The following is a 13,146-nucleotide window of genomic DNA, read 5'->3' as shown; positions in this document are numbered from 1 at the left end:
GGCGCTTCCACATGCATTACCTCATTTGTTTCCTTCAACAACCCTCTGATGGAAGTAGGGCAGCCAATCAAGAACAGATATTCATTGCATTCATACAATTATTAGAGCAACTTAAAGTCAAGTAAATATAATGTTTTTTACAATGCAAATTATAAGGCTGATGCTTAGTTTTATGTAAAGAGATCCTTATTTAAAATTAAAATCTGCATTTCCCCAAAATGCTGAAAAATAGATAAAATGGCATTCCTAAATATTGCTAAATAATTATAAGTGATTGCCTCAGAATTGGTTAGAGGCTAAACTATATAGATATTAAACACCACCATCACACAGTCATCAGTGGTAGGTCAGGATTAAAATCCAAACATTAGCACACAGTGTAATTACTCTTTCACCATGGGTTGATTTGAAGCTCAGATAAGAACTACGGACTATGTCTCAAAAATGCACAAAAACATGTATTGTCACCATTTTGCATACACTTTCTGGGATTTATAAGCCTTCTGTAGGAACTTATGAATCCTGAATTTGGAAACTACACCTGCGGTAACGTGAGAGTTGCTGGAAGACTATAGGGAAGAGGCAAGGTGTTGCAAGGAGCCTGCTACTTTTCTTTCCCCACAGCCCTCGTAAGATACACGGTGCACGTGTTGGTGGGGACAGGCATTGTGGAGCGGAAGATCCGACAAGGTACCCCCATCTCGACCCCATCATAAGCAATAGGAACCCACCCCATGCCAGCTCCATACACCTACAAAAGGGTAGCGGCCTCCACTAGGTTGAAACAACATTAAAGAACCAGTAATAGCTTTGAATTCTGGAAAAGTGCTCATAGATAAATCCGATTCACCGGAGGAGAATTATTTCTTATGGCCACAAAGTCATTGATAATGCCAACAAATTTCATCAGAGACGTGCACTATGAGAGTCATTTAAAAGAGCAATATGAACGTAAACATTTCATTCTGCGGGCGTTTTGGTTTTGTATCCTGTGCCTTACCATAACTAAATTTGTGACCTAGGACAGCACTTGAACTTCCAAGTCACCGAAAAAAAAATTGAAAATAATGACCCCAAAGATTTAATAATGAGAAGGGTGTGGATACGCTAAGATGAAGGTTGGAGAAGACAGACGAATGGAACAAACGAGTTGGGAGGTGAAGGAAGAACCCGAGTGGAGCATGCAGAGGACCGTGGAAAGGGGCGCAGGCACCCGGAGCCCCGCCAAGCTGACAGGCGCGTGAGAAAGGCGATGACATGCCAGTTAGTGAGTGACCCTCGTCTGTCATTAACACAATCACCTACTACGTGCCAAGCCCATTCGCAGGAGGCAGAGAGGCACAGATGACTGAACCAAGGACCCTTCACGTCAGTACTCACATACTCGCTACTTGGAAGGCAGGAGGTAAACAAGCAATGGAGGGAATGTGGCAGGAACAGAGGTGGTCCCTGCACGCACAGTCCTCACCACGGTGTTCAGGAGTGGTGCTGAGTCGGGAAAGGCGAACACAAAATCATCAGCAGATAGGACAGGGAGTGGCATCTAAGGCAGAGGGCATGGCATATGAAAGGGCAGAGCAGGATTAAAAATGCACAGTGTTGAGAGAACTGCACGCAGTTTGACAAGATGTCAGGAGAACATGTACCTTCGAGTGTGGTGGGAAAATAAGGTTAAGGGAAAGGCAAAACGGTCGGGTCAGATTATATATGCTCTTGTGTTCACAGAAGTTTTATAGAGGATAATAGTGTTGGTCTAATTCTAGCTCCTCCATATAACAAGAATATGAACAAGTTACTGACCCTCAGTTTTCCATTTTTTAAGATAGGAAATAGTACCAACTCCAGGGTTTTAGGGGATTAAAAGATGTAGCCCATGGCTGCTCTGTCTGTGGGGCAGCCTGTCTCTGTCTCACTATTAATAAACTCACTTTCACTTTTAACTCTAAAAAAAAAAAGAAAGAAAGGAAGTAGCTCATAAACATTTGGCAGAAGAGTCATATACTCATTAAGGTCTCTCATCTCCTTTCCCCACAGCAGCAATGGCAACACTGAAACAGTTTAAACATCTTTTCAACAAATACTTTGAGTAGTTAGTGTGTGCACTATTCTCACGCTTAAGGAGTTTAATATAAGTGCAGAAACTGACAAATAACTGGAAAGTTATATTGTAGTAAAGAAAGGGTAACAATAGAGGCAAGTAATAGTTCTTAAAAGGATGAAACAGTGAATGCAGTATGAGTGTAAATAACTTTCTAGTGACTAGACTTGGACAGATGAGAAACAGAATTACGGACACAGGGGATGGGATCAAGAAAAGGTGAATTTGCTGTAGTGTTTCTAGGAGGAAGAGATATAAATATATCTATAAGCTCAAACAGGGATTCCAAAGCATTATTAAAATAACAAAGATGTCAATATAAAAAAATAAAAATAACAGGCCTATTGTAAACTTTGTATCTAAAAGGATCCTATTTTAATTGAGATATTCAAAGTTCTCATCAAGGTAAAAATTATTTTCACCTGCACTGTCAATGAACCTCTAAAGTTTGCATACATATCAAGTTAAATCTGACCCTAAACTTAAATGTGGATTTATTTTTAGAAACCATCCTTAGCTACCTGGAACTTGAGAACACAGGACACTTGTGGATACCTGTCTATCTTGGTTTTATTAGCTATATTAAGATACCTGGTTGTCTTAGATTTATTTAAAGTTAATGAACAGTGAAATACTCTTTAAGGGGAGGTGATGGCATTATTTCTTAAAGATCAAGAAAAGAATATGATGTAACTGAACAGGAAAAAATAAGGTGCCCGCACCTGTAGGATGTGAACTGGATTCTCATTCTGGCTCTAACACCAACTGGCTATATAATTTCAGGCGCACCTCTGCATCAGTCTCTCAAAACCCTGATTAGATTTATGTAAAAGTTAAATAAAGTGTTTCATATAAATTACAAGGACATGGGCCAAAACTATGTCTACATTCCATTCCAGTTCTGAATTTTTATTATTCCAGAGCTAATTTACTCCTATTTTTCTAAAACAAGTTTTTAATAAGATATCTTTTAACCATTTTTGTGGTTTTTTTTTGTTGTTTTGTTTTCAAATCCTCACCGGAGGATATTTTTTCCATTGCTTTTCAGAGAGGGTGGAAGGGAGAGAGAGAGAAAGAAAGAGATCAATGTGAGCGATTGGTTGCCTCCCACATGCACCGTGTTGACTGGGCTGGGGATCGAACCTGCGACCAAGGTACGTGCCCTTGAGAAGAACTGAACCCGAGACCCTTCAGTCTGTGGGCCGATGCTCTAACCACTGAGCTAAACCAGCTAGGGTGTTTTTGTGGGGTTTGGTTCTGTTTTTTTGAACACTTGAAATTCAAACTGTTTAAGTGTTTAAGTTGAGCTGATTTTCCAAGCTTTCTGGAAATGTGATCACCACTGAGGTATAAGGAATTTACTTGAGTAGAATATTATTGAATATTACTTTATTATTCATTATTTCAAAGGAATTTAAGCATGCAGGTGCTAAAGAATAACATTAAACTATTACTGGCAAAATTCCTAATTGGAAGAAATAGTATAACTGGTGATTAAGGTCATGGATTCCAGTTTAAGTTTGACTTCATTCTGAATGATGACCTTGACAGTCATCCTGTGACATATTTAATCATTAGTTTCCTCATCTGAAAATGGAGATAATAAGAATCAGAATATTTAATTCATGCATTTGGCACTTCCTGAAATTGGAATGGCTTTACATAGTAGCCCTGGTTATTAGGTTTCTATAAAAATTAAATAAAGTGTTTCATATAAATTACATAACACTATAGTTAAAACATGATATGCACTGAATAAATGCTACCCTTTCCCCCTAATACATAATTATTTATTCAATGTTTGACCTAGGAATTATGTGTCACATATTATTAAAACTCATGGTCATTCTTAACCTCAAGGCCTGCTGGTTAAAAACCAACTGAGACAGCCCGGCCAGCGCGGCCAAGTTGGTTGGGTGTCACCGGTGCGCCGAGAGGTTGCCGGCTCCATTCCCAGTCGGGCACAGGCCTGGGTTTCAGGCTCAGCCCCCTGCAGGGGGCATGCAGGAGGCAGCGATTGATGTATGGCTCTCGCTTCCACGTTTTTCACTCTCTCTTCCTTTCCCTTACTCTCTCTCTGAAAATCAATGCAAAAAAATAAACTGATATAGCATAGTTACTACCACATAGAATGTAACCATATTAGAGCAGCCAGATATTTTGAACTTTGAATTTACTATGAACTTTGGCAAGTTCCAAGTCAGTTAAGTGGCACATTGGGCAAATACCCATCTTTAGCACTAGACCCTTTTGAGAAATGCCAGGCAAAAATTCAGATGGAGGAAAAAGACACAAAATAAAAATACGTCAACATATATTCCCCCTACTTGCAACTTTTAAAATATTTTGATTAATTGATTGAAAAAATAAGCTAGCTGGAATCAGAGAGCCATTTTTCTCCTCAGCCCATCTGCAAATCTCATTTTCTTTCTAACCATTTCACCCCAGTGGCCTCCTTTTGTATGACACACCATTCTCTTGTAACTTCTGAATTTCTGTGAGTTTGCTGTTGGCAGGGATCAGGTCGGAAATAATACGGACTTTCTATTGAAATCTGTTTTCCCCGCTCAAAGGCTCAATGAGAGGAAGGAGAGGCATGAATATGGCACCCTCATAATGATGTAGCTGGGCCTTAATGACTTAATGAAATTTTCATCACAACCTGCTGTTCATTTTAATGGCCTTTGAAAAACAATGGAAAATATAGCTTGAGGGAAGAAAAGATTTTTCTGTGGCATATATTAGTGAGCTTAACATTTAGTTCCATTCGCCCTATCTCTGCTCCCCTCACCCCATATAAGCTGCTCTCGTCAGAGACCTATAACGTTTCGTAGTTTTTTGAATATACATTTTGCAGGTCTTTTGTTAAATTTATTCCTAAGTTATTGTTTTTTTCTTTTGATGCTCCTGGACCTCACAGAGCTACGGCTCATTTGTCTGTACCGGGCCCAGTGTCCCTGTTCTGATGCCTGAGTGAGGCCAGGTTTCTCTGTCCCCTCACATCCGACCATACATTTTAACAGTCTCTTTAAAGCCTGTACCACTTTCCACTTGCTGCTGAGACTTCTACACATCTTCCCAGATAGATTTCCCCATATTTCTCTCTTTGCAGTTAAAAAAAAAGGGCATTTCCTTCAACATCTTATCCCTTTTCTATGGAACTATTTTCTGCTGTGCTATTAGTATTCTTTTCTTGGTGATTAAGATCATCACTTTACTCAAATATATTAAGTTGCTCCTTTGGTAAATCTCCCCATTGTCACAGTTATCAAATAAACATCCTTGCCACGGCAAATACCTTTATCAATAAAAGTGAGTCTATTTACATATTTGTGTATAATGTTCATAAGAACCTTGTGTACTTATAAAATGTATCTTCGTGGCTCTGAATTTATCTTTACGGAACTCAGGCTTTCAGACGCTTGCCGTGTTCAACTTATATTCCAGTTTCCATAAAGACTGTCTCCGTATTTTCTTAATATCTTTATATTACTCAATAACAAGTAACTCTCGAGCTGAGCTTTTATTATATTTATAGGGGGAAAAGTATAAAAAAAAAGTTATGGGAAATACAATAACGAACACAATCTAATGTACACATGCAAGAGTGATGTTCCTTTGTGTCAGCTCTTCCTTCTGTGGGTGCTCTATGTCTCCTTTTGCCTGTGTAGCTATTTCTAAATATTATCACTTTCTCCTAATTCCCAGTACCTCTGAGTATCTCCTACTAAGCAAATTGGGGGACACTGTCTCCTTCCCTCCTTCCTATAATGAATGATTCATTTGGCTTTGCCGTGTCATAAACTTCCAAATTAAACATCCGCGCATCCACTTTGAAAGAAGCCAACCTGCCCCACCTGGGGAACATCAAGGTCATGTACCAAATCTCCACGTAGGACCTTATCTAAAGGTAACCGCCCCAAACCACCTTGTAATACAATATATTCCACAGCGTTCCTGGTTCTGTCTAGGCCTTAGTCCTGGACCAGAAACACATCTCAAACAAAATTAAAAATTTACAGGTGAGAGAAACATGTCCTAACTAATTCTATGAAGCCAGTATTGTCCTAATATCAAAATCAGATAAATACATTACATGAAAACCTACAGACCTGGAACAGGGAACACACGAGATGAGTTTGCAGCATCTTAGAGTGCCAGAAAGTAATGATTTTAAAGAACACCCACAATCATAGCTATGCCAAAGTGACACAGAAGTCAACAGAAAGTGCTTCCAATGGCTGAAGCTGAACAATTTGAGCAAGACAATAAAGTAGAATTGTGTTATAACTCAAAGTATACAATAAATATCCACAAGTTCATACTTATATAAATAAATAATTGAATAAAATCAGTAAATGGCAGAGAAGAGATAAATCTCTGATGGAGAAGTATTTCAAATAAATTATGTAGATACTCCACTCTAAAGAGAGGGAGCACAGCTCCCTACTCCTAAAATGTGGGCTGCACAGAGCACCCCCCTTCCAGAGGATGGTACAGAAAGGGGCCCAGGAGGCTCCACAGTGCAGAAACCTGACAAACACCATATCAGCCAGTTGCTCAAGGTCATCATCAACATTCATAAGTCACAGAGAAAGTATGTACTGTTGATGTGATGTACTTTTTAATGCTTTTTAATAGTACTCTACTTCTATGATCTTCCTCCCTAAACCATAACCCCAGTTTAATTAAGAGAAAAATCACCAGGCAAATTCCAGTAGAAGTGCCTTCTACAATATATATGAACAGTATTCCTCAAAACTTTTAAGGTTATCAAACACAAAAACAGTCTGAGAAACTGCGACAGCCAAAACCGAGTCCAAGGAGACATGTGGAACTGCTACGGTTTTGGGTGATTTTTATTTTCTTCCTTTTAATTTTTTTAAACAATTCTTATAGTAAGACAAGTATTTTTAATATCAGAAAAAAATTTCAGGATATTTAAAAAAAAATAAAGTTGTCTGGGTCCTCCCCAAAATCCCATTTTTATCTCCATGCAGATGGGAGCCAAAAAGTCTTTGACTGACTAGATTATCTCTAAAATTCCTTCCAACTATAAGATCATGTGAATTATATAAATTTTAACTAAAATCCATGTCCCAACTATGCATCTGGTAGAGACCCAGAAATTTTAATTACCACATGACTCCCAAATATACTGGTTAACATTCACTTTGTGCCAGATATACTTACAATTTACCAGTTTCCTAACAACAGAATAGAAATGAGTCTAATTCAGTGTTACGTAGTATAAATGCAGTATATTTTTGGTATAAAGAATGTCTTTTTATGTCCCTGTTTTTTGTTTGTTTGTTTTAATTTTCTTTCTGACTCTGAAATAGAAGGCATATTCTTATGTGCAATGTGGTATCCAAGCTTTGGATGGACATAGGTTTAAACAGGATTTAGTAGACATCTGTAACATAAAGTATCACTGTCAGTTATGCATAAATTATCTAACTTGCATCAGTTGTCTTATTAGTTTGTTTGCTTTAATTTTAAGATTAATCCATGACCAGACAGCTACTCTCAGTAACTATAAAGAGATTTAGAAGATGAAATCCTGTAAGTTGAACAAATGGGAGTTCGGGATAATGAACAGAGTTAGAGAATCACTACTTTTCAAATATACAGTAGGCCTAGCCATATTAATTGTGGACCATACAAGAAACTGTCTTAATTATCAAGGTAGTATAAGATGCATTGATATGTGAAGGTTATAAAATGTAACAAAGTTGCATGATGGCCTTTTGGGCTCTGTGCTACATTTCTTTTTTTAACAGTGAAACATTTTTATAAGCAGTTCTAATTTAATATTTTATTAGAGCTCATTTAACTAATGTGAAACCACACAACACATTTGATAAATAATAATTGATTATTGGCATCACCTGCATCATATTATAGGCAATTCACCACTGTGTTTTGCAATTCCAGGCTCCTTGACCATAGGGGAGTGAAAGAGAAATGGATGCATATCGATCAGGTTGCTTGATGGACCAAGTACTCAACGTCTGTGCCAAACAGAGACACGTCTCTAATAGCACCTGGAGAACACAGAGGAAGCCACTCCAGGTGCAAAGTGCTCTTTCCTTCCTCCTAGCTGGGGAGCCCCTCCTGGCTAGAACTACTTCCCATTCACCTCGAAACCCAGGCCTCACACATAAGAGGCCCTTCATATGCCACATTCTGTTCTTAAATCTGGATTTTACTCAACCACAACTTACTCATGCATGAATATGAGACACCACTGCAGAAATTAATGATTAAAAAAAATTGGAAGAGCCATATTTAAATGTTTCTGAAAAAATAATAGCACCCATCTTCGTAGCATTAGGTTTCTATTTTGTCCAGTTGAACTTAGAGAGGTCAAGTCAAAAACCAGAACTAGGGGTTCAAGTGAAACTATTAAAATAAAGAGATGGCAGCAACTCTGTCCCAGCCCTTACCTTCGGGCTCGTTCTTGATGAGCTCTTCCATTTTCCTCTGCTTCAAGGTGTCAACAACGTCAGCCAAGCTGCCTTTGCGCCGCTCGGGAGTGCCCAGGGCTGTGCTCGACAAGGACTCGCCACTCTGTCGCCCACCTTCGTCTGCCTTCTGAGGTGAGGTAGATGAGTTGTGTGGGGCAAATGAAGACATAACTTTATTGCCATCAACTTCCTGAAAGAGAAAACAGAGAATAAAATTGTTTGAAATTCAGCAGATTTTTTTTTTTTAAATGGTTACTTGGTTTGAAACATTAAAAAGTGAAATGTCACTATGCAAGAGCTGCAGGAAGGAAGAAATTTTGAAAGAAAATACATTAACTTTACAGGCTAGGCCAGAGAGGGTCAGAGCCCGATTCATCCGAGGGATGAAATAGGAAGATTCTGTCCCTTAGACGGGGCTTATGGATTAGGTTCACTTATGTTTCTGCTTTTGTTTGAAAGTCTTGGATTTTCCTAAGAATGGAAAATGGAGTGGTCATCTGGATTCAACTTCCTCATGATATTGTAAAAATTAAACAAGTAACATTATATATACTTTAATTACTTTCGTGTTAAGTGGCCACCTCTTCCTGATGGCTCTCTTAATTAAAGTAGGGTCGGTCCACTTTGGGTTCTCCACCTCCCTCCTATTTTTAAAATTTTTAAAAAATATATCTTTATTGATTTCAGAGAGAGGAAGGGAGAGGGAAAGAGAGTTGAAGCATCCACGATGAGAATCATCATTGATCGCTGCCTCCTGCACACCCTGGGCATGTGCCCCGATCGGGGATCGAACTGAAATCTCCTGGATCCTAGGTCCATGCTCAGCCGCTCAGCCACACCTGCCCGGTTCCCTTATTTTTTTAAAGAAAGCATCAGCCACACAGTTTATTTTGACGTCAGCTAGGAATACTGCAAGTTAATTTCTGCTGATGCTGAGATATTTCCAGTTGCATTTGTTACCTCAAGTTCTGTTTCTGTCAATACTCTGCGCTATTTTGTACTTTGAGCCTCATTTGCCGTACAAAATAAAGTTTCTTGAACACTGTACATCTTCATAATTGTGCATTTGTATAAAAATAATGTATTCTATAATTATATAATTTAAGCATATTTTGGGTGTTCCTTTTGTCATTATTTCCCCCACAATTTCTAGCATAATTCTAGCAATCTGTATAATATTTGGGGTATATTTTGTATAAAAGGCACTAAATTTATGTTTCAGACAAAGTCAAGAGGAGTGATATGGATTGATAAAGAAAAAATAATTTTCTTACTTAAAGGTTTTCCTTGCTTGCATAATCTTTTACTTACATACATAATCTTTTCACTTCCCACAAAGCAGAGCTCTGCTTAAAAATAATTCTGTATCCTAAGGTCTTTGAGGAAGTTAGTCTTCTTCTAAGAATATTTCCTAATTCCACATTATTAAAAGTTTCCATTCAAGTATATTTGAATGTGTGCATATTTAACATTCAGAATAATAGATTACATCTGTGTTTACACACTTCTCTATGTATTTAAGACATTAATAGAATATGTTGACCCCAGAAAAGTGATAAATCACACTGATTTGATATATAATGTTTTAAGGCTAATGCTAACATTTTTGACTAGCTTAAAAATAGTAAAAAAACCCCAAAAAACCCTTGATAAATCTGTCATTCTAAATAGATGAAAAATGAAATGTTAGCACAAAGATAATCATAATCTGTTCATATGATTTTTTTGTTAATGGATATTAGTGACTACAAGGACATTAGCTCTGGTACAAACATCAGTTTGTTGGGTGGGTCCAAGAAAATGGGGAGAAAGTAAAAGCAAAAAAAAAAAAAAAAAAAGTATGCTAATAGAATCTTTGAAATTATAATTCTAAACCCAAAATTGGTTTCCACTTCTTACAAATAGTACAGAACATGCCTCTGATAATTATTATGTCTTGAATGAATATTCTATAGACACTACTGTCATAGATGGATCTTAGCATATAATGTACTTGGATTTAGAAATCAATATGCATAATGTAATAATTACAAGCCCCTGAAGGCTAAGTGAAGGTACAGCTCTGGAATCATTTATTAAAAGCTACACATAAATACAAGCAAATGCATAAACACACACACACACACACACACACACACACACACACACACAGAGCAATCACAAATTCATTCAGTAAACGAAGGAATGTTTTTATGAATGGCCCATAAAACACACAGCTCAGTTTAATATGCATACCAGGACATAGAAAAAAAGCCTATACTCATTTCTTATGGATTTTTCTTCTCATTTATTTCCAGGGTCAGAGGCAGAAACATCCCAGTTTTAGCTACACTTTGAACATTTCTATTTTATTCTCTGTTTTCACATTATCTGATGACAAACTTTCCAAACAAGAATTTGGCAGCTGAACTTCACTCACCATAATTGAAAATTACACACATCTTTCTATTGCTTCATCCATGGATAAAGAGAATGAAACCCAAACTGTGTGCGATTAAGTCCATTAAAATATCAGAAAATATTTTAAGTTAATATAAAATGCAATAACTTCCTATTTTGCATGTTTCTAATTCTCTACACCTTGCAAAGTGGGAGGGCATATTTTAAAGAGTATAATATATTTCACAAGAACTCTACACTCAGTTACCCCACAGTATAAAAATAAGTAAATTAAACATTGCAATTTCACGCAGGAATATTTATCTTATCACTATTTCACCTGTCTGATTACATTTTAGCCTCTGGCACTGTTAATCCCTTTAACAGTTTTATGGGTTAGCAGATGTTTCTGCGTGGGGCTGCATTGTTCATTTGCATGGTGAGTGGCTTGTTAAGGAGCGCTGGCAGTCTTCAGTCAAGGAAGTCCTACATTTTTTTCAGTTTCTTCCCTGACATTGCATTTACCACCCCTGAAATAATGACTGCATGTCTCTCTGGCATGTGAACAACCAGAATGGCAGCAGTGGTACAGACCAGCAATATATGTTCAATCAAGTTTTATGAACTATAAGGACAAGACTCAATATTTTGCAGAAGAGATCTCAGAATGATATGACTTCTAAAGTCTACTGATAAAAAAAACGGATTGTAAACTTACAGAATGAAGTTGATAATCTTTTGTTATTGTTGAACGGGCTTTACTTAATTTTTCTCTCTTTGTCATCTCTGCAACCATGAGAAAGGAAAGGGTCTTCCTAATGTATCTATCCTCATTAAAATACCTTTTTAAAAATGCATATCTTGTTCATTAGTTCTAAAGACAGCATTTTGCTATGAACACTGAGAGAAATATTATTTCAACTTTAATATCCAAATTTTAGTTTAAATAATGCGGTGATTAAAAAGAATGAACTCATTTGGGGGGGAAAAAGAGGTTATATGTGACTCAGCCAGATATATGTATCCCTTTTATTATCCAAATGGCATTCATCATTGACGTCTGGCCTCAAGAAACTCATTACATGCTTACTTTGGGCCCTATAACTGAAATTAAATTAATACAGGGTAGTAAAAACATTACATTTAATAGCCAGCCTACCAGACTATAATTGCTAAGAATAATATCCAATATTGATTGAATACTTACTTTGTGTCAGGCACTGTTTACAATGACTTGTATGCACCAACTTAGTTAAGTCTCAGATCAAGCCTAATTTTTATTGCATTTCATAGCTGGAGAAACTGAGGCACAGAGACTGAATAAATTCCCGAAACTGTATGACTAATAAATTGTAGAGTAGATAAATTTAATCAAATTTAACCTGTTTGACCTCAGAGTCCTGGTTCTCACCCTCCTCGACCACAGCACTAATATCACCTCTCTCTTGGAACAAAAGCAAAACCCCAAACTAAGTCTTTATCTATGAATGCTGTCAGTGAACAAGGTATACTGTTTTCTTAATAATTAGTATAAAAATGAGAGGTTTTTCACTCCTACGTGTTCAATTCTTAAAGAAAAGAAAGAATACAAATGTATAAAGGTTTTCATCACAAGAAAGAAATTATAACTGTGAAGTAATGGTTGTTAACTGGATTTATTATGGTGATCATTTCACAGTATAGGCAAATAGCGATTCATTATGTTGTGTATGTTGAACTAATATAATGTTATATATTATATAACAATGAAAAACCTATATTTTTTGGTTATTCCTTAAACTCTTTAAAATTGGAAATATATTATTAAAAGTTGTTTATTTTTAAACTAAATTGTGTTTCTTGTAACCTCTGTTAAAATTAATTTAGTAATAGAAAAAAAACCATAATTATTGTGTAAAAACCCAATTATTTTTAAAGGGTTTTTTTTTTGGCTAAATGATTTTTCATAAGAGTTCTGCATGATACCCTAAATCACTAATGCTTACTCCTTTTGGATTATGGATCCCTTGATAACAGCTATAGATGTTCTCCCACATTCGTGTGCACATGCATACAGACACACTCATGTAGCTGCACACACAATTTCAAAGTTTGAGAGAATTAAATTTCTACTCTTTAAGTTCCAACTATGAACTTCCTCCATGAAATTCCCTAGAAATTCTTAAAAAACATGCATTACAGGTTAAGAAGCTCTGACCT

General features: G+C 36.8%; 1 protein-coding gene across 4 annotated transcripts in view; it reads right to left on the bottom strand.

Annotated features, from left to right (window-relative positions):
* SOX5 (SRY-box transcription factor 5) overlaps positions 1–13,146 on the bottom strand; it is an 891,887-nt gene that overhangs the window by 268,640 nt on the left and 610,101 nt on the right. For all 4 annotated transcript variants that reach the window (XM_081129463.1, XM_081129465.1, XM_081129464.1 and 1 more), the window contains one exon: positions 8,548–8,758. In XM_081129463.1, coding sequence (XP_080985589.1) covers positions 8,548–8,758 — 211 coding nt within the window. The remainder of the gene's footprint in view (positions 1–8,547; positions 8,759–13,146) is intronic.

Source organism: Miniopterus schreibersii (assembly GCF_964146895.1).
Source record: "Miniopterus schreibersii genome assembly, chromosome: 2".
Lineage (NCBI taxonomy): Eukaryota > Metazoa > Chordata > Mammalia > Chiroptera > Miniopteridae > Miniopterus > Miniopterus schreibersii.
This window is presented reverse-complemented; position numbering and strand designations above follow the sequence as displayed.